The 24,589-nt window shown below is 43.5% G+C and overlaps 1 protein-coding gene across 1 annotated transcript in view; it reads left to right on the top strand.

The window, feature by feature from the left end:
• The window catches only part of MYH10 (myosin heavy chain 10), a 112,578-nt gene that overhangs the window by 76,946 nt on the left and 11,043 nt on the right, over window positions 1–24,589 (top strand). Inside the window, exons 15-34 of the mRNA XM_074160314.1 lie at window positions 1,667–1,840; window positions 4,070–4,184; window positions 5,237–5,299; window positions 8,270–8,463; window positions 9,059–9,180; window positions 9,501–9,570; window positions 9,669–9,829; window positions 10,424–10,532; window positions 10,608–10,739; window positions 12,630–12,836; window positions 13,856–13,993; window positions 14,529–14,652; window positions 16,904–17,075; window positions 17,873–18,085; window positions 18,182–18,326; window positions 19,747–19,953; window positions 21,499–21,603; window positions 22,632–22,784; window positions 23,434–23,682; window positions 24,238–24,450. Of these exons, the coding sequence (XP_074016415.1) occupies window positions 1,667–1,840; window positions 4,070–4,184; window positions 5,237–5,299; window positions 8,270–8,463; window positions 9,059–9,180; window positions 9,501–9,570; window positions 9,669–9,829; window positions 10,424–10,532; window positions 10,608–10,739; window positions 12,630–12,836; window positions 13,856–13,993; window positions 14,529–14,652; window positions 16,904–17,075; window positions 17,873–18,085; window positions 18,182–18,326; window positions 19,747–19,953; window positions 21,499–21,603; window positions 22,632–22,784; window positions 23,434–23,682; window positions 24,238–24,450 (3,066 nt within the window). The remainder of the gene's footprint in view (window positions 1–1,666; window positions 1,841–4,069; window positions 4,185–5,236; window positions 5,300–8,269; window positions 8,464–9,058; window positions 9,181–9,500; window positions 9,571–9,668; window positions 9,830–10,423; window positions 10,533–10,607; window positions 10,740–12,629; window positions 12,837–13,855; window positions 13,994–14,528; window positions 14,653–16,903; window positions 17,076–17,872; window positions 18,086–18,181; window positions 18,327–19,746; window positions 19,954–21,498; window positions 21,604–22,631; window positions 22,785–23,433; window positions 23,683–24,237; window positions 24,451–24,589) is intronic.

Consider the following 24,589-nt stretch of genomic DNA (forward strand, 5'->3'; position numbering starts at 1 on the left):
CAACGTTATTTTATGACCTTTTAAATTAAACCCAGGGCATTGTGGTTACGGCTGCCTCCGCAGAAGCTGCCAATGATGCTGTGCATCCTGAGGAGCAGAAAAGCCCATAAGCCACGTTCTTGGTTTTCTTTAGAGCAGGAAAAGGGAAATCCTGTTTCAGTGCAAAGATTTGCACTTTGAGTGTGGAGCTTCAGAACGTTCTGCCTCTTTGGAAGTTAAAATTACCCCCTTTGGGCTTTTTGGCAGAGAGTGTGGATGCTTTCAGTATGGAGATGTTTTGGTGAAGATCCTAAAAATGCATCGAATTACTTGATTTATTATTTTTTTTTTATTTTTTTTTTTTCTGAAAAGCAAATGTCAGTACCTTCGTGCTTGTTCTGTGAGCGAGGTGTGTGGTGCCGTGCAGTAGGCACACGGAAACATCTCTCTTCAAATGGATAAACTTTACATTCCCCTAGAAACTTTTGAAGTGTAAATTATTATGAACTCTTTTTTTTCCACCGCTTTCCTGTGTACATCAGGCTGTCTTCCCTGAGGAAAGCGATCCTGCCAAACAGTTCTGGAGCTGTTACATAAAGACATTGCTTGATCCGAACTTCATTTTAAGGATAAGCAACCCTTCAGATGCAGTTATTGTACTCCCTCTCTTTCCGTGTGATTTATAAACCCATGCTGGCTGCTCGAGTTGAGCCTCCTGAACCTCTTTGGGTATTAGCATGGGGCTTGGCCAGGGCAGGCTCGCTGGTGGCCACAGGAGTATTGGGTGGCTGGGAGGGATAATTTTCTTCAGTTTAGCCCACGTTAAAGCGTGAAATGAGCTACTGTGGGGATGCGGATGAGCCGCCGTGTATGGATATGGTGCAGAAATGTGTGGAAGGTAACTCTGGAGGTCATCTGTTCCGGGCTCTGCCCAGAACAAGGCTCTGGGCAGCACTAGGTCAGGTCATAGAATCATCCAGGTTGGAAGGGACCTTTCAGATCATCAAGTCCAACCATCAACCCAACACTGGCAAAACAACCACTAACCCATGTCCCTCAGCACCACGTCTGCCCGGCTTTTAAATCCCTCCAGGGATGGGGCCTCCACCACTGCCCTGGGCAGCCCATTCCAATGTTTGATAACCCTTTCTGTGAAGGAATTGTTCCTAGTTTCCAATCTGAACCTCCCCTGGTGCAACTTGAGGCCGTTTCCTCTTGTCCCATTGCCTGTTCCTTGGGAGAAGAGACCGACCCCCCCTGGCTACACCCTCCTTTCAGGGAGTTGGAGAGAGCAAGAAGGTCTCCCCTCAGCCTCCTCTTCTCCAGGCTGAACACCCCCAGCTCCCTCAGCCGCTCCTCACAAGACTTGTGCTCCAGACCCCTCACCAGCTCCGTTGCCCTTCTCTGGACACGTTCCAGCAGCTCAATGTCTTTCCTGGTGTGAGGGGCCCAAAACTGGACACAGCACCATGTCTGGGTCCGTACGTTGGAATGAATTTGTTTGAACTAGTCATAACGTCTTTTATTGAACTGAACTTCCCCACAATTTGTTTTCATTTCAGTCAAATTTTAATCAGTTTAGACCACTTCTTACTGTGGCATTCAATGACGTGTTTTAAATATTATTTAAAAAAACCCACACGTATATATTAAATGTTAACACAGCTTGAATCCAACTCCGTTTCAGGCGAACCCCCCAGGTGTGTTAGCGCTACTGGATGAAGAATGCTGGTTCCCTAAAGCTACTGACAAGACCTTTGTGGAAAAACTGGTCCAAGAGCAAGGAACCCACTCCAAGTTCCAAAAGCCAAGACAGCTAAAGGACAAAGCAGATTTCTGCATCATTCACTATGCAGGGAAGGTAAGGGTTAAAGATTAAATACTTGGTTAGAAATGTTGATTTGGGGCAAGCACTAAGTGGTAAAGCCACCAAGTTTAGAACTACTTGTGCAGGAGGGGGGGCCTGTTTCGTTTTTCTTGAACATATTCAGGAGAGCTCTGAGAGAGATCTTGTTACCAGATACACAGAACTGAAAAATATAAATTAGTATTAAATTAAGCAAATATTTCATTTTCCTTTAATTTTTATTGGCAGATCTTACAGATGAGTGTTTTTCAGGACTTGTATTGAAAGGAATCTCTTCTGAATATCTGTGTTTCCAAGCTGATAGCGAGGATTGAGGTTGGGCTGTGCCAGTACCCTCTTCACTTACCTCCTCATGTCACATAAGATTTTCTGTCTCTCCCCTTTTGTAGTTCAGCTGAGATCTTCTTGGTTTTCCTGTTAGTTCAATCTCTATTCTCCTGCTGAGGGATGGAGCTCAGCTGCAAAGTGAACAGTCCATGAAATAACTACACAGTTCTTGTCAGCATTTTGTGGAACCTTCATGATCACCAGGTCTAGCCCATAGGGCCGTGCTACGCAATTAGCTTCATAACTAGTCAAAACTTAATCCTAGTACCAGTTTTTGCCCTGAAATTTAAAAGAATCTGTGCAAACTATTAAGAACCATCCTTTAATTTTCATTTAAAGTACTTGTTGTTATTTATCCTTTGATGTAAGTGGTGCCAAGTAGATAATTGTAGTGAAAACTGAAATAATGTAATGACACCTTTTATTCTATCAATACTTAAAACAGTAACTTAGAAATCGTAGAATGTGTTGGGTTGGAAAGGACCTTTAAAGGTCATGTAGTCCAACCCCCCTGCCCTGGGCAGGGACATCTTTAACTTGACCGGGTTTCTCAGAGCCCCCTCCAACCTGGCCTTGAACCCCTCCAGGGATGGGGCAGCCACAGCTTCTCTGGGCAACCTGGGCCAGGCTCTCACCACCCTCACAGCAAAGAATTTCCTCCTGAGATCTCATCTCAATCTCCCCTCTGTCAGTGTAAAACCCTTCCCCTTCCTCCTATGGCTCCCCTCCCTGATCCAGAGTCCCTCCCCATCTCTCCTGGAGCCCCTTTAGGGACTGGAAGGGGCTCTAAGGTCTCCCTGGAGCCTTCTCTTCTCCAGGCTGAACCCCCCCATCTCTCTCAGCCTGTCCTCACAGCAGAGGGGCTCCAGCCCTCGGATCCAGCCCCTCTGTTCATCCATTTCATCATAGTGAGATCATTCCTGCAGTTAATAGGAGATGGGTTATGAAACAAAAGGTTACCTTCAGGTAATCAAAATGAAGTAAAAGAGCTTGGTGCCTTGACTACTGGAAAGTAATTGTTCTGAAGAATGGTTTACTCCTGCCAAACTGGGGGGGCATTTCTGGGATACTGGTCCTGCATCACATATCTTCCCCGGATAGAAGGCATTTTTCAGTTTTCTACCAGAACGTGTGTTTTCTTCAAAACTACAATCATTTGTAAAATAGCTTTTACTGCAAGAAGCACTAAGATGATGATCTGATTTGGTTTTGGATGCTGGAAACATTTAAATGTGACTTTCCTTTGAAAGCCCTTATTTAAAAATAGAAAACTCCCAGTTTGAGGCAAACCCGTGCCAGTCTGATTCCGGGATTTCAGGGCACTCTTTTGGGTCGGGATGAAACCCATGCTGGCTAGCACTGTGTTTTCAACTGCTGAGCTATAGTTTAATTGTAAACCACAGAATTGGTTCGTTCAAGATAAGAACTTTGTTTTCTTGGTAACACGAAGCGTTTAAGTGTAACTGCTGTAGTGAAATTTAAAAAGAAAAAAAAGTCCTGTTGCAGCACATTCCTTAATTTACTCTCTAGTAATTTAGATAAAGGAATGAGGATCTATACTGGAGGTTTTTTTTACATCTTCACAGTGAAGCCTTGTTTTGGCAATAACACTGGGCTGAAAGGGATTAGCTATTAGTAAGCAAAAAGTCAGATCGCTAAATTTTTAAGAAAACTCCCATTCATTTACTCTTTCAAAAGAACAGTAACTTTTCGTGGTACTTTGACCTGTTCTGAGGAGGCACAAACAAACTCACAGGAAGCAAACATCAAGAAGAGAATAGGAGGAAAACATCAGTATAGTTATTTTGAAATGTATATATAGTTTTTTTAATGCTGGTAAATAGAGAATCGAAGCCGGCAGTTTATCTGATCACGGGCCACTGGGCTGCTCTGCAGGTGGACTACAAGGCAGATGAGTGGCTGATGAAGAATATGGACCCCCTGAACGACAACGTGGCGACGCTCTTGCACCAGTCCTCTGACAAATTTGTTGCGGAGCTTTGGAAGGATGGTAAGAGATCGTGCTCCGAGCACACAGCTTGTTAGCAATTTTACCTCGCCGGATGAGCTGGTGGGGTTTTTTGTGTGCCTGTTCCCTCCTCACCTCTACATTGTAAATATCTACAGCATTTTCTCTATTGTTTAGCCCCAAAAGTACAAGGAGGAAGCTGGGTGCACCTCTGGTCCCTTGCACATGTACCATTTCTGAGTAGCTGCTTCTCATGTTCATTATTTGAACTGATGTTCACTTACGACTTGTTACCCTGTGTCAGATTTCATCTTGTCCAAAACTCTTAGTTTGAATTGCTGGAGTTAAGTCCTGACAGTAAATAGCTGTAGTGGTACTTGCTGTTAATAAAGTGGTGTCTTATGTGAGCACCAGCGCAGTGATTTCTTGTGCAGGGGTGAGTCACATCCTGGAAACCCACATCTCCTAAAATAAAATTCATTAACAGCCAGACTAGTGCTTAGATACTGCATATTAAAATCAACATATTCCTATTTTAACTGTACACTGCTGTTTAGCTTGTCTGCCTGCACATCAGCTTAAAGTATTTATCAACGTTTTTACCAAAATACCCCAAGAAGCAGAAATAGCCAAATAAATACTCACTAAGGACTTTTCTATTCTAGTTTTTGACATCACAGTATGTTACTCAGAGTATATTTGCATGCCACAGTGTATAAATCTTGAAGTTTCTTATTCCAGGAGGAAATGAAGCTTGTGATACAGATGATGCTGTAGGTTAATACTGAGTTTCCCTCTTATCCTCAGGAACACTTACTTGGCTCAGCTACAGAGAGCAGTTTTAATGACCATATAAAGAACTTTTTGGTTGAGCATCTGCTCCTTTCCTTTTGAGTACACACACAGAAGCGAAAGTGTTTTGGTCCAAATATGCAAAGCCTGCTTCCCGAGCTAATTGAAATGTGCATGGAATATTGCTTTTGTAGCAGAGTGAAGTCTGTTTGCCATTGATAACCCTGTTCTGTCTGTACTAACTGAAGTCTCTTGTGTATCTGCTCTTCTGTCTTTCTGTTTCTGCTGTTTCTCTGCCTTAGAGATTCAGAATATTCAGAGAGCCTGTTTCTATGACAATATTACTGGTCTTCATGATCCACCAGGTGAATGGCTATCAAACCAGTAGGCCTACCAAAGGCAGGGCTGTTGTATCTACAGGAAAACCATTTTTGCTCGTAGGCTTGCATGAACTCTTCATTTCATGCTACCCTTAGGTATAACTCCCCGAGGCAAACGGGCTCGGAGTGCGTACCTCTCCCTCGCTGCTGCATACATACAGCATCTCTATTTTATGCATTGCATTTAAGCATTGCAGATAAAAAGGTTTGTTGCTTCCTAGTTCCATGTTGAGATGCAGAATTGCTTCTTAAGTGATAATTCTGGTAGCTCCAAGCATTTGAGAGAATGCCTAAGCTTTGTAACACTATCAAGCTTCTTTCTGCAGTCCAACATTGACTAAACTCTGGAACGTTTTAGAACGTGGATGTATTTTTGGGGAGGAAAGCTGAAGAGTGTATTGAGGTGTCAGGAAGAGCTCTGCAGTTGTAGTAGGGGTAGTAAGTGAAATAAACTTCTTCCAGACTTGTTGAAATGGTTCTTCTACTTAAAAACATCTTAACTTTAATATTTCCCTCTGTAGAAGCTGCACACGTTTTTTGAGATATCAAGAAATCAATAAATCCATTTCTTTGGAATGTTTTTGAAGACGCTTTAGATATTTTATCCAACTTCTTCCTTGTCCTCCCTGTGCTCCTCTCCCCAAGAGTAGAAATATGTGTGTCTGAAGGTTGTGCCTCCAGCCTTTCGCTCTTTACTTGGGTTTATCCTCCACCGCTCCCGATGGATCACGCGCTGGAGGAGGCTGGTGGTGTCTCCTGAATTAATTACTGGAGACCTGGAGTTTGAGGCTTTTGCTCTTCAGTGACTGCTCTTAACCTAGAGGAAAAGCTTACATTTAACTTCAACAGTCCTCTTTGAAATGTAACCAACCATCTTATAGTTGGAGGACAGTGGGGAGCAAAACACATAATTAACAGATATATTATTATTTATAAAAAATTTTTAAAAGTATGTGGCCCAGCAAGAGCTGAATGGTGTCCAGCTGCTGGTGGTGTGTGGTGGGTCTCTGTTTCTACTGTTTACAAGCTGTTAACGCTCCTCCTCTGTAAGGCTGGTTCCCAGGAATCTCTATCCCATTACTGGTTTAGAAATGAATTCTGCTTCAAAATAAATATTTGGGATATGAATCTTCTGAGCAACTTACCACCTGCTTATTCTTCTGACTTTAATGAGTCGCTCAGATTCTTGTGGTCAAAACTGCGGGGAGGATCTGGGCTCTGCTCTGTTCTGCACCCAAGGGTTACAAGCGATTGTTCAAAATTGTTGCCCAGTATTTTCTTGCTTTTAATTTTCCTTTTTTTATAGAACTTTGCAAACCAGTTGAGTATGAAAGAAAATATTGTCACTTATTTCTCATATATAAAATTAATTCTGGTAGGAAAGCACAATTCCCTGTGCTTTGGTTTGAATGAATTTGAGGGTATCTCCACAAAATTTAAATTGTAGCCTACATAGAGATGCTTGTTCTTGTTGGCCAGCTTGGATTTCCCGAGGAACCAATATATGTTGTGTATTTGCTCACTACTAAGAAGAGTCAACTGTAATGGTTCAGGTGTTAAGCCACCTGTGTATTTTTTTAGCAAAATCTTTAAATAATTGTTGGAATCACATTGATGTTTTTGGCCTAAAGGTTTAGTGATGGCAGTCAGTGCTGTGTCCGGTTTTGGGCCCCTTACTCCAAGAAAGACATTGAGGGGCTGGAGCGTGTCCAGAGAAGGGCAACGGAGCTGGTGAGGGGTCTGGAGCACAAGTCTTGTGAGGAGCGGCTGAGGGAGCTGGGGGTGTTCAGCCTGGAGAAAAGGAGGCTGAGGGTAGACCTTCTCGCTCTCTACAACTCCCTGAAAGGAGGGTGTAGCCAGGGGGGGTCGGTCTCTTCTCCCAAGGAACAGGCGATGGGACAAGAGGAAACGGCCTCAAGTTGTGCCAGGGGAGGTTTAGGATGGAAATTAGGAGAAATGTTTACACTGAAAGGGTTATTAAGCCTTGGGATGGGCTGCCCAGGGCAGTGGTGGAGGCCCCATCCCTGGAGGGATTTAAAAGCTGGGTTGACATAGTGCTGAGGGACATGGGTTAGTGATGGGTTTTTATCAGAGTTAGGTTGATGGTTGGACTGGATGATCTGAAAGGTCCCTTCCAACTCAGACAATTCTATGATTCTATTTTATGATGGCAGTCAGCTTTCTAATTTGGGCTTCCGAAGAAGAAACCCTAGAGATCAGTACGCAAAATGTTTAGAAATCAAAGAAAAAAAAAAATCTCTATTCTGATGCTTTATGGCAGCCTCGAAGTGCTTTTGGTGTGCAGTTTTCCTGGTTTGAAACTCATCTCTTGGCCAGGGAGGTCTGTGCAGTTGTGTATAAAACTTAGAAGAATTCTTGAAAGCAGCAGACTAGCAGAAGTCTGGCAGATACTTTTCTTTTTTTCTCTCTTGTCATTGAAATTGCATTACTTTCAACTCTTCTGTAAATAGTTATCCTTTCAAAACCCTTTGGAATATTCAACGAAACTCAGATTTAATCTATATCATTACCACAAGTGACTCTTCATGTTAAGCAAATAAGCACAGACGTCTGATTCCAAATGTTCAGCCCAGAAATATTGCGCAATTGTAAGAATTCCAATAATTGCCACTTTCCAGGCAACTTTCTATCTCTTGAAAGTTGACTTCAAGAAAATGGCTTTTACTGGTCATGTAGAACTGCAAGTAAAGAGCTGGATGTTTTAGTGCGTCCCTACTAAAGCTACACGGTTCTGCTGTATGAATTTGTGGCTTCTGGTTCCACTGCTTCTGCACAGCGTCCCCAGTCCATGCTGGCCACCTCGCCTCCTGACGGCATCTCCTGTCATTTGTGCCACAAAGCTTCTGCTGCTGCACTATTGCTCCTCTTTCTGCTTCTCTTTACACCTGACAAATATTAAAGTCCGCTTATTTAATGTCTCTTTGTCCTTCCCAGTGGATCGTATCGTGGGTCTGGATCAGGTCACTGGAATAACGGAGACGGCTTTTGGCTCTGCGTACAAGACCAAGAAGGGCATGTTCCGTACTGTTGGGCAGCTCTACAAAGAGTCTCTCACCAAGCTCATGGCAACGCTCCGAAACACTAATCCCAATTTTGTTCGCTGCATCATTCCAAATCATGAAAAGAGGGTAAGAACTACAGCGCGCTCCTCTAATTCTCTCTCTTTATTGGGGTCTGTACGTGCGTTTTAAGCTGTGCGTGCTGTCTGTGTCTTCCTTTTGACGTCAGAAGCCAGGTTTTACAAAGTCTTCACACTGGTCAAATATCTTCTCAATAATCCCTGCACATAGAATCACAGAATGGTTTGGGTTGGAAGGGACCTTAAAGACCATCCAGTGCCACCCCCTGCCCTGGGCAGGGACACCTCCCACCAGACCAGGTCACTCAAAGCCCCCTCCAGCCTGGCCTCGAACCCCTCCAGGGATGGGGCAGCCACAGCTTCTCTGGGCAACCTGGGCCAGGGTCTCACCACCCTCACAGCAAAGAATTTCTTCCCAATATCTCATCTAAATCTCCCCTCTTTCAGTTTAAAACCCTTCCCCCTTGCCCTGTCGCTCCACTACCTCATAAAGAGTCCTCTCCATCTCTCCTGGAGCCCCTTTAGGTACTGAAAGGGGGCACATCCCCTTATTTAGACAGTTGACTTTGTAGAGAGTAGCCTGAAAAACTTCAACTGCAGTTTTTTCACGAATATAAACTAAAAATTATACTTGTTTTGTCCAGGCTGGAAAATTGGATCCACATCTGGTTCTAGATCAGCTTCGTTGCAACGGTGTTTTGGAAGGAATAAGGATTTGTCGACAAGGATTTCCAAACAGGATAGTGTTCCAGGAATTCAGACAGAGGTAACAGCAGGAACCGTAGTTTGAGTTTTTATGAGATAAAAATCCTTCTAAAATAATAGTAGACGCTCCCCCCCAGCCCAACTGGAAGAAAGTCCACAACAATTTGTGAGGTCTTGAAGTGGCTTGAGCTTGAAGCAGTTAAATACCACAGGTTTATTCTAAAGACAGCAGGGAAAAGGAAAACAACCAAAAATGGACATCTGGAAAAATTTTCTGGAGAAATCCCTTAACTGTGCACTTGGGGACTATAGTTTTACAGGTTTATAATAATGCAGCATATTGCTGAATGTAACAGTTGTTTTTTTTCATTTGACTTAAAGGTATGAGATCCTTACTCCCAATGCAATTCCGAAAGGTTTTATGGATGGTAAGCAAGCCTGTGAGCGTATGGTAAGTGTTTATATCTAAATAGCATTAAAACATTGAAAATTGAAACAAAAATTGTCCTTTTCTTGATGTAAAAACAATGTGTTTGCCTGTCCATTCAGATCAGAGCCTTGGAGCTGGACCCCAACTTATACAGAATTGGACAGAGCAAGATCTTTTTCCGAGCTGGTGTCCTGGCACACTTAGAAGAAGAACGAGATCTGAAGATCACAGACATTATCATCTTCTTCCAGGCAGTCTGTAGAGGATACCTGGCCAGGAAGTATGTGTGCTTTTATGATTTCATCTTCTCCTGGTCACCGTAAGCCTCTTCGATAGGGAGCTATGCATTAAAGCCTCCATTTCAGGAGGGAGATTTTTCAAGAAAGCATGTTGCCGGGTAAATAGGTAAATTTTTACCTAAAAATAGGAGTTCACACCTTCATTCCACAGTAATAGCTGCTTTCCTTAATCTTGCCTTTGTGACACATGCAGCTGTTTAGGGTATAGTTGGTGTCTGCGAAAAACTCTCCTTCTGCTCCACTGGGTGTTTAGAGATGCTTTGGAAAGCTGCTTTTTTGAAATAGAAGAACAATTCAGCATCTAATCCATCCTGACTTTCTTAAAAAAATAAAGTCTGTTAAGCATAAGAACAAATAACGTTTGTAATTATTGTTTTGAAAATAGTGAATCCAGCTCTTGCTCTGCCTCTTCATATAAGGAATGAGTACTCAGATATCCGTGTAGTCACTGAAACTTAAAAATAAGCCTATTTATGGTCTGCAAGTATTGCAGGGTTGGGTAACCTAAAAATTAAAAACATGGAGAGATGCTCAGCTCTATTTAACGTGAAACGTTTTGCTTTTTCTGTCTTCAGGGCCTTTGCAAAGAAACAGCAGCAGCTGAGTGCCCTGAAAATCCTGCAGAGGAATTGCGCTGCGTATCTAAAGCTTAGGCACTGGCAGTGGTGGAGAGTCTTCACCAAGGTTGGTTATGTTCCGTCACGGCCTTTGTAAATAGGGAGATGCAGTTTCTCACTGGTTCATCTCAAACCTTTGCAGGTGAAGCCTCTTCTCCAGGTCACTCGTCAAGAAGAAGAACTTCAAGCCAAGGACGAGGAGCTGATGAAGGTGAAAGAAAAACAGACGAAAGTGGAGGCAGAACTTGAGGAAATGGAAAGGAAACATCAACAGGTCTGTGCTCAAGATCGGCTTTTGATACGTGAAATGTGTATTGCACTGTATCCTGTGTAAGGGAGCCACGCTGGGGAAGCGCTTGTGAGCAAAAGCGCTGTGTATCGGGAGAGCTGACTCCTTCCACACTCGGCTAAAATCTGGAATAGGGAGATACAGCATGAGCTGTTCCTCCAGGAATGGAGAAACATCACGTTAACAAAACTAAACTTTGGTTTGGTCTTTCCTAATTTGCAGGAGAACTTCAGTTGCAGCATCATTTTCCTTTTCAGATGGGTTTTTGGGGTAGGATGCTTACATGTTCTGGTTAAGAAGCAGGAAGCAATTATGGCAATTATTGGACAAAACTGAAAATGAATTTATACTGACAAGTAACATTGATATAAATTTAAAAAAACAGTTGGAAGAGTGTCCATAAAGCTAGATGTGTCTCCCTGTGGTAGCTATGAGATGTGATAGAGCTGGCGCGGTATCTAGAATGGCAAAGCATCAGTTCCTGTTGATGAAAGGGCTGTGAGGAGCATCTAAGGACACTGGGTTTGTCTTAGTTTGGAGAAAAGGAGACTGAGGGGCAACCTCATAGGTCCCTTAGAGTTTCCTGAGGACGGGAAGGGGAGAGGGAGGTGTTCCATGTATCCATTGACCGAACACGTGGGAACGGTTCAGTGCTGTGTCAGGGGAGGTTCAGGCTGGATGTGGTCAAACACTGGGACAGGCTTCCTAAAGAGGTGGTTGACGCCCCAGTCCTGGCGGGGTTTGAGGCATTTGGACAATGCGCTTAATAATACAGTTTAGCTTCTGGTCAGGCAGTTGACTAGATGATTTTTGCCACACTCAAGAAGAGTGTGGCCAGCAGGTTGAGGGAGGTCATCCTCCCCCTCTACTCTGCCCTGGTGAGGCCGCATCTGGAGTTCTGTATCCAATTCTGGGCTCCCCAGTTCAAGAAGGACAGGGAACTGCTGGAGAGGGCTACAAAGATGATGAGGGGACTAGAACATCTCTCTGATGAGGAAAGGCTGAGGGACTTGGGTCTTTTTAGTCTGGAGAAGAGAAGACTGAGGGGGGGGATCTGATCAACACCTCTAAATACTTAAAGGGTGGGTGTCAGGAGGATGGGGCCAGTCTTTTTTCCGTGGTGCCCAGTGACAGGACAAGAGGGAACGGGCACAAACCTGAATGTAAGAAGTTCCATCTAAACGTGAGGAGGAACTTCTTTGCTGTGAGGGTGGCAGAGCCCTGGAACAGGCTGCCCAGAGAGGTGGTGGAGTCTCCTCCTCTGGAGACATTCAAACACCACCTGGACACGTTCCTGTGGGACCTGCTCTGGGTGACCCTGCTCTGGCAGGGGGTGGGACTGGATGATCTCCAGAGGTCCTTTCCAACCCCATACCATTCTGTGACTCTCTGATTTTTGTAGGTCCCTTCCAACTGGAACCATTCTGTTCTCTTCTTGCATTTACACAGCAGGAAGTAATGTGTTCCAGTTCTGTTCCAGTGACTCCCAAGTGTCTGCTTCAGCCTGGCCACCCATGGCGCTGGTGGGGGAAGCCACTGGGCAGGCATGAGTGTGAGGAACAGGCCAGGAAACAGGCACTTCCTTCATCTGCTGGTAGAACAGGACACATGGGGTAGGAGCAGTGGGATCTCTTCCTTAAACTGGAAGGACAAGTGGGTGAATATTCCTGTAGCCCTTTACGAAAGCTGGTGGCTTCTGGATGCTGGTAAAGGCCTCTGCTAAAAGTCTTCGGTGTTGGATGTTGACCAGGGAGCCTAGAATTGGAGCAGAACTTGGCCTTTAAGTAACTTTGTAGTTGTCATACGTCTAATCTCTCATGAGAGACTTTGGAATGTCGTTTTTGCTACTTTACTACCTTTTCTGTGTATTTGCAGCTTCTAGAAGAGAAGAACATTCTCGCAGAGCAGCTGCAGGCCGAGACGGAGCTCTTTGCAGAAGCTGAGGAGATGAGAGCTCGCTTGGCTGCCAAAAAACAGGAATTGGAAGAAATTCTTCATGATTTGGAGTCCAGGGTTGAGGAGGAAGAGGAAAGAAACCAAATATTGCAGAATGAGAAGAAGAAAATGCAGGGCCATATTCAGGTATGCCTCTTGGTAACTGGAAATGGGGGAGTACGCAAACAGGACAGTTAAGGGTGGGAAAGATCCCTCAACATCTGCACGGCATGGAGGGGTTAGCTCCTTAGCACCAATAAATTTGAATTTTTTTTCTCTTCTCTTCCTGTGTTCGGTGAGTTTAGCTTCTTGTGGCCTCCAGGCACACGAGGGTGAGGAAAGAAGTAGTCAGACTGCCCTGTTGGTAGCCGTAGCGTGCGCAGATAGAGTATTGAAGGTAGAAAGCACTTCTGAGTGGGCAGAAACCAGGAATGGCTGCCTGGGGCTTCCCTGCCTTCTTGTAGGAACAAAGCCTGATGGGATGATGTCACTTAAAAGAGAAATGTTCCATTTTGACTGAAATCCAGTGGATATAATGAAGAATATTCCTTCTTAGACTCTTACAAAACTGGGACAGCACCATCTCCTCTGAGTTACTTGGGGTTTTTGTGAAAATCAGAGGATTTAGATGCTTCCTTTGAATACACAGGGACTTTGAAAAAGAGAATACCTGAGAACTTACCTCTCTTTCCGGATATTCAAGGTTCTTAAAGGGGAAACAAACCCCACATCTCACAGCTCTTGATGCTGTTTAATTAGCGTCCATTAATGTGTGGCTGAGAGTCTGCAGTGTGCTAGGAAGTGTTTGACACAAAGCCTGGTCTGATTCGGTTGTCATTAAGTAGATTATTTTTTTATTTATTTTATGTTCAGAATTAGGAAGGTGAAAGGCTCTGAAGTGAGTGTTTCTAGACAGCATATTTCGGCCAAAGCTGAAGTATAAAAATTGAGTATAAAAATTTCCACGTATATCACATGGCCTTTAATTTCATTACCAGATCCTTGATACTATAAACGTATCTAACAAAGCGAATGCATTTTTAGTGTTAGTTAGGGCAGGTGGCTTTTCAAAATAATACATTTTTTCACCAAGTTAAAAATAAAATAAATAATTAACACCTAGGTAACCTGGGAAATGCACAGACGGAATTGTCTTTTCTTTCCAGGACCTAGAGGAACAGCTCGATGAGGAGGAGGGAGCTCGACAGAAGTTGCAGCTTGAAAAAGTGACAGCTGAAGCCAAGATCAAGAAGATGGAGGAAGAGATCCTGCTGTTGGAGGACCAAAATTCCAAATTTTTGAAGGTGAGACCAGTGTGCGTGGTGGAGATCCTGCACCTAAGTACTAGTAGGGTCAAGTGGGAGCTCTCAAAACATTTGTGACTGTTGTGATATTTATAAAGCTTGTGTCTGAAGACTTGTGGGGTTTGAAGAGGTTGAAGCTGAGACACTTGGAGCTTCTTTTGAACTGACCTTTTGCTGTGCATTCTTTCCAGTTTCATGAGTCTTCCAAATCTAAGAGCTGGAAACAGTGTTTATTATCGCTACTGTTGTTCTTTGCAAACAAATTTCCAAAAGGATGCAGCAAATGCTGTCCTAAACCCAGGCCTCCTGTGGCTTAAATTCCAAGTCTCACTTTCTTGGAAAACAAATGTTTGTGTTTCTATACTTTTCCAATTGATCCTTAATATTGAGAGGTCAGTCACTTGAAATAAAATCTGTGTTATATATCCTGTATGGAAACTCTGTATGGATTTTATATATTCAGTTATTTGTGCTGCTTAGAGACTCTTCAAATTGTATTTTAGAATTTATTCTTTCTCCCCTTTCTCCTAACTAGGAGAAGAAGCTGATGGAGGATCGAATTGCTGAATGTACTTCTCAGCTGGCTGAAGAAGAAGAAAAGGCCAAGAACTTGGCCAAACTCAAGAATAAGCAGGAAATGATGATCACTGATTTGGAAGGTTTGTTTCTTGCTACGTCTGCCTCTTGCCAGCTTGGAGATCGTGCTAGAAAGGGATGAGTCCCTTGTCTCAGTGTGTGCGGTGTCGGGTCCAGTCTGCCCAGTGTCACCTTAGATGTAGATACCTTAGCGGCTGTTATTTTTATCTAAATCTTAAAAGAAATTTGTGTTGCTTGCAAGGCTTGTTGCATCTGGCTGCTCGGTCTTTCTCCTGTTTAACCTGTTAGGTTTTCATTTTTGAGAATCCATTTGGTTTATAGACACGCTCAGAAATTGCTGCTGTTGTGTCCATCCCTGAGTAAGGAGATCAAACATCTGTCCCTCGGGAAGCTGCTGCATTTTCTATAATAACACATTAGAACAACGTGTTTCGGGAAGAATGTTAGTAGACATTCATTAGGCTTCTAATATTTTTCGAATAAGCAAATCTGAATTGTTTTGCTTTTCTTAACGCTTTGTTTATCTAAAACGGTTCCATTTCTTTGGCCATTTATTTCCGATTGTTTTGCCTGTGTTGTCACAGGCTCAGCTAACCCTATATGTAACCTTTCCTGGTTTTATGTTTTTTTTAATGACTTATGGCTGTAAATAGCTATTGTGCAACATTAATAAACTGCCAAGACAAAGTTGCAAAATATAAGGCAAAGTTGCTCTCTGTGCCCTAATTTGGAAATAGATTTTTTTCACTTGCTCTATTACGGCCTGTTTTGCTACATATTTTAAAACTGATGTACTTATGGAAGAATACCAAAATTTAATCTTATCTGTATAGGGAGGTATTGAACTAATAGGGATAGTGGGTGATTGATTTACTTATTCTTTAAAAAACATATTTATAGACCTTAAGAGAGGGATAAGTAAGCTTTACTTACTGAAAAACAATGAGTCGTTATGTGCTTAAATCAGGACTAGTGTTTCTGAAGAGAGTTGACAGCTGTGTTTGGTTACGGTACCCTTCCGAGACTGATGGCCTTAGAAATGGAAATTAAAGCTTATATTTAAGGCATGCAGTTTCTTGGCTAGGAAAGCACAGTAAAATGATATTTACTCTTGGAGATGATTCAAGGAGCCGTTAAGGTCTCTGCTAGGGGCTTGGCACTGCTAGGCACTGAAATTTGAAAGAAAAATCAATCTAATTCAGTTTCCTGTGAACTTTCTCAATTACAAAGTTGGGTCTTACGACACTGTTCTGTCACTCACCAGAAATACAATGTCAAAAGAGAGGAGAAAAGGGCTTTTTTTTTTTGTGTGTGTGAATGAGGAACTGTCTAGAGAAAAACAGTGTTACTTTAGATTGTCTGGAAAACACCGAATCACCCCAGGTGGCTCTAAGAGGTGATTCTTGAACAGGGCTCCCTTTTCCAGATGATGCTTAGGGTGGGTGTGAGAGAAATCTCTGCGCTGAGGAGCCACAAGTATTGAACAAGTCGAATAACGCGGGTTTATGCTAATGCATTTACAATTATGCTAATGCTATGCTAAGCACCGGTGGTTTGGCAAAACCTTCCTGTGCCTTAGATATATTACATACCCGGTCATTAGCGAACCCCAAACAATGCAGCCAGTAACTATCTTAATCGGACAACAGGCGGATGAGCTGAATGTGGTTCATTGCTGTGGCACTGATAACTGCCTGCTTTTCACAAAGTACCACCTCAGGGCAGGATTTGCTCGGTGACAGCGCTCGGGGAAGCCATCGGGGCTGCAAAGTCTTGCTAAATATCCATGGGATGTGAGTTAGTGGCAAAAAAGTTAGTCGCTTGCAAAAAACTGTTTATCCAAGTTTTCTTTAGGCTATATTATTTTCCAGTAGACCATTGGAGTCTGGCCTAGCCCTTCCAAAACTATGCGAGCCATCATTTTTTCCAGTCTGTAGTTGACACTCATTTTTGAATCATGATGTCTGTGATCATTTGGCTTAGAAGCTCAAACTCTTCTTCTCTTAGATCCCATGCCTTTTTTTTTTCTCTCAAGATGAGGTTATGTTTCTATTCCATTATTTCAAACTTTTTTCTCCAGTCATTGACTTTTTTTTTTTTTTACTTTCTATCTAAATGATACAGTTCTACTTTGCTATTTCATCTTTCCCAGTCAGCTTTCCAGCTGCAGACTGGAGAAAGAACTGACACAGTAGAAATTAAACTTCACACCTTTCCTACCACCCCGTGGCCGTACCCCTAAACCTTCTGAGGTTCACAAGAAAAAAAAAATATTCTTTTTTTTCATATAAATACCATTCTTTGCTTCCTTAGAGCGCTTAAAAAAGGAGGAGAAGACTCGTCAAGAACTAGAAAAAGCTAAAAGAAAACTTGATGGTGAAACAACAGACCTACAGGACCAAATAGCTGAGCTGCAAGCCCAGATTGAAGAGCTGAAGATCCAACTGGCCAAGAAAGAGGAAGAACTCCAGGCTGCTCTTGCCAGGTCAGAGCGCGATGAGGCGTACGGCTACAGAAGGGTGGTAGAAACCTGCCTTCCCAGATGGAATTTCACTTGGCTGCAAACATATCCCAACTGGGAATGCTGAAGCAGAAGCCAGTTAATTTCTTCAGTCCATGGTTCTCATGGCCCAGAGCATCTCTAGACACCTGTGCTGTGCGTAGACATGGCAAAACATGGAATTCAGTATTTTATCAGCATCCTTGCTTTACAAAGCTGTGAAAAGAAGTTTCACCGGGGTATAATAGTGTTTGTTTCACCGGGGTATAATAGTGTTTGGGCTCTGGAAGCTTTTTTTTTTTGTCTCCCAGAGTTCAGCCTCAGGAGGGAAAAAGCGTGTAATTCTCAGTGAGAGCTCTTACTGGAGTACTAGTGACTGGGTAGGACAGGCATTATCAAATTTGTGTGGTGTCTTGCAGTTGCATACAAGCTAAAAGCACTTTTATATTTTTTGAGTAATGATCTATAACTTTGCCAGAAGAGAAAATTCTAGAGATGGTGCATTTTTGAGACAGCATTGAGATCTACAAAATTGGAATATTTGAATGTAAACTTGAAAGCACGATCATTCTGATAGTGCATCTGTAGAACCTGGGGCTCTGCGCTTGTCAGGATCTTGAGAGTAACAGTGGTTTTCTATCTATGAAGCCGTAGGAGGTCTACTTTATTCTAGTGGAAAAGTTAAGATATCGTTTATGTATGTAATTTAAATAATGCTAGACTGTTATAGAATAGACCTGAAGCTATGGAATATCACTAACTGTTGTGCCCCTGTTTAATAGGGGTGATGAAGAAGCAGTTCAGAAAAACAATGCACTGAAAGTGATAAGAGAGCTGCAGGCTCAGATTGCAGAGCTCCAGGAGGATCTTGAGTCTGAGAAGGCATCACGCAACAAGGCAGAAAAGCAGAAAAGAGATTTAAGTGAAGAGTTGGAGGCTTTAAAAACCGAACTGGAAGATACCTTGGATACCACTGCAGCACAGCAGGAGCTGAGGTAGGATCATGTGTCTGTGTAAGAAGGCAGCATTAAAATTGACTTTTAATTTACAAAAAAAATGATGATGTTGATAACACTTGATGCTTCCTCCAGAACAAAGCGTGAGCAGGAGGTGGCTGAACTGAAGAAAGCAATTGAAGAGGAAACCAAAAACCATGAAGCGCAGATCCAGGAAATCAGGCAGAGACACGCTACGGCTCTGGAAGAGCTCTCCGAGCAGCTTGAACAGGCCAAAAGGGTGAGAAGAAAACGAATTACAGAAATACACTTTTCTGTTTCGGGACTTTTTATAAGTACCATAAGTGTTTTGGGCCCTTCTGCTGGTATCTGCAGAGCTAAATTGTCCTCTGTTCATGCATGACACTTGCTATTGAATCAAATATATCCTGCTGGTTTGAATATATATATATTTGAAAATATATATATATTTTCAGTCTTGGCATCTGTTGGAAAAGTGTTCATTAGGCTTGGAAATGTCACACCTGGAGATAAATCACATAGTACCTCTGCAGGAATTCTCCACGTGCTAATCTGGTGAGAAGCAGCTCTGTGCACGAGTGGACTGCAGAACGCTTCCGAGTAACGTATTTATAATGTCAGCACTCACAAATAACCAGCTGTGGGGGCAGGTAGTGTAAAAGTTCTTCCAGCCACTCTTAGCTTCCGGCTGGTGCTGTGACCCCCAGCGCCAGGTACCTGTGGAGTATCTCACCAGTTTGCACAGCTCTATGGTGTTCTCTGGCACCCACCACCAGAGCAGGCAGGAGGAGACACACCTGGATGGCGTTGGCTCCTGCCAGTGTGGCTTGAGTGTTGTCTTCAAAAGCAGAATTATTCCAACGCTGCCGGAAAACCCCCAGTATCTTTACTTTGTGAAATTATAGTCTTGATCATTCAGGAACGTGTGTGCACGATTCATACACTGTAGGAGTATTTTTATGTGGGGAATACGTCACAAGCTTCCTTAACTTAAAATACTAAGTGAGAAACTAACTCGGTGAATATTATAGTTTATTCGCCTGCAGATCTTACCCATGTCTTCTGCTCCTTATTCGTTAAATCTTCTCAATAAGAGTATGAAAAGATGGAAAAATACCCTGCAATCCTAAACAAAGGTTCTGTGGTGAGATGATGTCAGTTCTGGTGATACAGTAAAAATGAGACTGAAACACCCCCTATGCCAATTATGACTTTTTAAAAAGGTTTTTGACAAATGTCAGTGCAGTGGTGAGAAGTGCTTTGTTAGGCACTTCCAGGCAGCGATTCCGTTTAAAATCAGGGCAGCTTTAGTTGGTGCCTTTCCTTTTATTTCTGGGAAATAAGCCGTGCTGATCTGTTAATGGGCACATTCCTTCCCGCATGCACAGTCATCCTCCAGCGCTGACATCCCAGCTCTGGCTGAATTCATAGACCTGTCTTCTGGTGCTCACTGTTACCTGTGATACTTGAGAGTGGAATAACTTGAAAAATTCAGTCTTTGGCCAACGTACACAGAATGTTCCATGGCAGCTTTCTAAACACTCCCTACTTACAACTTGCTGAGCGCTTGTTGTGTCTTTGAACTTGTAAACTTGATTTTCTGGGCTGAAAATTTTTAGCAGAAAGTCTTCAATGCTGTATAACAAAGTTTTGAATTCCTTTTCTTTTGTTTTTCCTAGTTCAAAGCAAATCTTGAAAAAAACAAGCAAGGCCTAGAGTCTGACAACAAGGAGTTAGCCTGCGAAGTGAAGGTCCTGCAGCAGGTCAAGGCCGAGTCTGAACACAAGAGGAAGAAGCTGGATGCTCAGGTGCAGGAGCTGACGGCAAAGGTCACCGAAGGAGAAAGACTGAGGGTGGAACTGGCGGAGAAAGCTAACAAGCTGCAGGTGAGGCTGCGTGGAAGTCCTATATTGCTGAAAAATATGCAGGAAAGTAAAAGTCTTAACCATAACCTTAACCGTGAGCCAGCAATGTGCCCTTGTGGCCAAGAAGGCCAATGACATCCTGAGGTGCATCAAGAAGAGCGTGGCCAGGAGGTCAAGGGAGGTCATCCTCCCCCTCTGTTCTGCCCTGGTGAGGCCACATCTTGAGTCCTCTGTCCAGTTCTGGGCTCCCAAGTTCAAGAAGGACAGGGAACTGCTGGAGAGGGTACAGCAGAGGGCTACAAAGATGATGAGGGGCCTGGAGCATCTCTCTGATGAGGAAAGGTTGAGGGACTTGGGTCTTTTTAGTCTGGAGAAGAGAAAACTGAGGGGGCATCTGATCAACGCCCACAAATACTTAAAGGGTGGGTGTCAGGAGGATGGGGCCAGACCTTTTTCAGTGGTGCCCAGGGACTGGGTGACCCTGCTGTGGCAGGGGGTTGGACTGGATGATCTCCAGAGGTCCCTTCCAACCCCATATCATTCTGTGGTTCTGTAATTCTGTGATTCTGTGATATGCAGAAACAGCTAGGAGAAGTGACTTTCAAAGATGAAGTTACAGGAACTATAGGTTTAAAGGAACTGGGTCTGTAGTTGATGTGGGAGGTGATCTCAGTCACACACTCATATTCTTGAGGAGCCTTAAAGTGGTGACGTGCCTCAGGGGGAGCTGGCTGGACATTAATCTGGAAGTTTTTGGGCTGTGTGAGAATTATAGTGGCTTTTAAGTACGTGGCTTTCCATCCTGGAGAGCAAATCCTGCAGGAGGCTCTGCTGATGGCTGGTCTCCAGGCTTCTGGTTTGGGAATGGAATTGAGTAGATTGGGCTGAGCTCGTTTGTAGGTGTGAGAGAAAATGTACTGGTTGGTGATGGCCACAAGCTTCCTTTTGTGCTTCAAAGTTGGGAGCTTGACGGATGGTGATTGCAAGTAAAGGCCTGTTCTTTTGGAACATGGAGAAAATGGGCAAAATGCAGTCAGGGATGACTTTTAAACCGTTGCAACAAGTACTTTAGGTAAATCAATCTGAAGTGCTTCAAAAAGGGAATGGCCCAGTTCTTTTCAGGGGCAGCTTTCAGGCAGCTTCTCAGTGCATATACAAATAGCACAGCCTAAAATAGCAAGAGTTGGCCCCTGGCAGTAACCTTTGTCTCTTGCAGTGGTGCTTTAAACCCACCCTGATAATCCCTGAAAAGTCCTGTGAAATATTGGGTCCTGTGATTGAAGGTAGCATTTAAGTATGAGTGCGGACATCGGAATGACATCTCCGCTAAATAGCATGTCTGACTCGTATGTTATACCCTTAAGTTCAGGATTGACACCAACTCCAGGTTTCTAACCACACTTCAGCATTTTTAGCTTGTTTTGTCTCTGTCCTGGGATCTGTCTTTGTCTTGCTGTACCTGGAATTTGTTTGGGTGTTGCGTTGTGCGGTTCCCGCTCCCGGTGGGATGTCAGCTTTGCCGTGAGCCGGCTGCGCCCTGTTACCTTTCCACCGCTTGCTTTGCAGAACGAGTTGGATAACGTCTCGAGTCTCCTGGAGGAAGCCGAGAAGAAAGGCATTAAGTTTGCCAAGGATGCGGCTAGTTTGGAATCGCAGCTTCAGGATACACAGGTGTGTGTGCAGCGAAGCTTTGTTCCTCATTGAAATGCTACCTGCAGAACAAAAAAATACATTTTCATTCCTGGTTTGGAAAGTCCCGTGGGTAGAAGCTGTATTTCCTACTGACACCTGGTGAAACACGGTGCATAATGACTGCTCAGCTACGTGTGGAGCCAGTTTTTCATTATCTAAGATTCACTGCTCAACAGACTGTAGCCTTCCAGTTTCTCTTTTATTTCGTAGTCTCTGTAGGAGATAAGTATTAAGTCAAAAAAGCCTTTCCAAGTAGAATGTTAATGTAAGGAAGACCCTTGGGGTATACGAAAGGCACGAGGGACAATACCCTGTCTTTTACTGACAGCTTAAGTTCTTAAAACTGTCAGTGTTTGGGTTTGAGTTAAATAATGCGGCTTTATGCACGTATTCGTCACTTAAACTCTTTCCCCCCACCCCGTATAAAAATCATAATGTTGACTACTTGAGTAATGTTAATCACAACTTGGGGAGGTCTGTGAGGAACAGGACGGGGAAGGGGGATGGTCTTTCCACCTTTCCTTAGTTTCCGTTGCGACAGAAGTTTCCACTGCCAAATTACAGCTATCTTTAAACTGACCTTTATACTAAGCAATGCTGCAAAACTTGGAAGCGTGCTGCCATGGCAGGATTTGCTGCTATCTATTCTTTCCAGGTGGTTTAAAATAGGGACTCTATTTTCCTTCTTTCGGACAAGCATATGCATTTTGAAGGTGACTTCTGTGCTTGTCCCTTTAAAGGTGGAAAATTGTCGTCCGTGAACCTCTAGAACAGGCAGTGGCGTGGAATTCCCTGGTCAGGAATATCCAGCATAAAGGTTTAAATGTGCCCAAAATGAATGAGCAGAATTACAGATGGCTTCATAAGCATGTCCGTGTACAAAAATGCAGTGAGAAAAACAATCAAACCTGAAACTCGGTGTAGAGTAATGGAGGGTGTTAGCCCAAGGTCACAGCTACCCCACCATGAGCCAAACTCAACTTTGAATATGCCTGTTTGTGTTCCAGGAGCTGCTTCAGGAAGAGACCCGCCAGAAACTCAACCTCAGCAGCAGGATCAGGCAGCTGGAAGAGGAGAAGAACAACCTGCAAGAGCAGCAGGAAGAGGAAGAGGAGGCCAGAAAGAACTTGGAGAAGCAGATGCTGGCCTTGCAGTCCCAGGTAAGCTCTTGGAAATGGCAGGGCTGGTGTAAGGGCTACATATTCCAGGTGAGAAGAATTGGTGTCCCAGACCTCTTGGGAGGTTTGCAAACATGTTAGACCAGATTTGGGAATAAAATTTCCCATGGTCTTTTTAGTCTGGAGAAGATTAGACAGGGGGATCTGATCAATGCCTATAAATACTTAAAGGGTGGGTGTCAGGAGGATGGGGCCAGTCTTTTTTTCAGTGGTGCCCAGTGACAAGACAAGAGTCAACGGGTACAAACTTTAACATAAGAAGTTCCATCTAAACATGAGAAGGAACTTCTTTCCTTTGGGGGTGGCAGAGCCCTGGAAGAGGCTGCCCAGAGAAGTGGTGGAGTCTCCTTCTCTGGAGACATTCAAAATCCGCTCTGGGTGACCCGGCTCTGGCAGGGGGTTGGACTAGATGATCTCCAGAGGTCCCTTCCAACCCCTACAATTCTGGGATTCTGGGCCTAGTACAGCTCACTGCCATGGGCACCGCTTTCCCTGCTTACTGTCCTGCTCGCTCACAATCTTTGTGTTACTTCACCTGCAATAACATCTGTTTCTGGTTTTGTATTTTGGACCTGATGCCTTTCTTTCCTTCTCATGATGCACTAAAGAACATGATTTTATTAAATTTCAGTTGGCTGATGCTAAGAAAAAGGTAGATGATGACTTGGGAACCATTGAAGGCTTGGAGGAAAACAAGAAGAAATTATTGAAGGACATGGAGTCCTTAAGCCAACGCCTGGAGGAGAAGGCGTTGGCTTATGACAAACTGGAAAAGACAAAGAATCGCCTGCAGCAGGAGCTGGATGACTTGATGGTAGATCTCGATCATCAGCGCCAGATTGTCTCTAACTTGGAGAAAAAGCAGAAGAAGTTTGATCAGGTAGCTCTAGTTTCCTGTCATCTTACCGCTTTCTATGGTTTTTAAATGGCATTTTGTTAATATTACAGCACAAATGAGCCTTGTTTAAAGAAGGGTCTGACTAGAGAGAGTACTTTGATTTATTGATAAATGTTTTGGCAGCAGCTTGGCCTTTTGTCAGAGTAACTTGTCACTTAAAATTTCAGAGAGCCAAATGCCAGGTTTGAGTCTTGTTAGACCAAGTAATGAGCTCTTTAGATACAGGAAGGACATTATATTGGAACAAAAACTTGAGAGTATTATTGTAATCCTTCAAGACAGAGTAAGAAAGGATGTGAAGACTGAAAGGTGAAAAGAATATAAAACTTATTTAATCTTGATTAGTAGCTTGCTTTCCTCATCTCACCCCAGAGTAGCTGTAGCTGTTTCCTTATTAGCACTTTGATCAAGACTGAGAGGCAGCTTCTCAAGGCCAATTAAACTTGGAGCATTAACCCCTTCATTGACTAAACACCTGAGGCAGGAAGGACCTAATTATAGAACTGGTGAGGTGAATTAATTATTTCTTACATACAGATGCTGGCGGAGGAAAAGAACATTTCTGCCAGATATGCAGAGGAAAGAGATCGTGCTGAAGCGGAAGCGAGGGAGAAGGAAACCAAAGCCCTGTCACTGGCTCGGGCTTTGGAAGAAGCCCTGGAAGCTAAGGAAGAATTTGAAAGACAGAACAAACAGTTGCGTGCAGATATGGAAGACTTAATGAGCTCTAAAGATGATGTGGGCAAAAATGTAAGTATGTTTCCACACATTGTTTTGTTATACACTGCACAGAGGGTAACACAGGAAAACTGTCTGGGTGGAGAAGTATATTTGACTTCTTTGAAGGTGGTTTATAACACAAAATTCTGGAGGAATTAATGCTCAGAAT

Source organism: Numenius arquata, chromosome 17 (genome assembly GCF_964106895.1).
Source record: "Numenius arquata chromosome 17, bNumArq3.hap1.1, whole genome shotgun sequence".
Classification (NCBI taxonomy): domain Eukaryota; kingdom Metazoa; phylum Chordata; class Aves; order Charadriiformes; family Scolopacidae; genus Numenius; species Numenius arquata.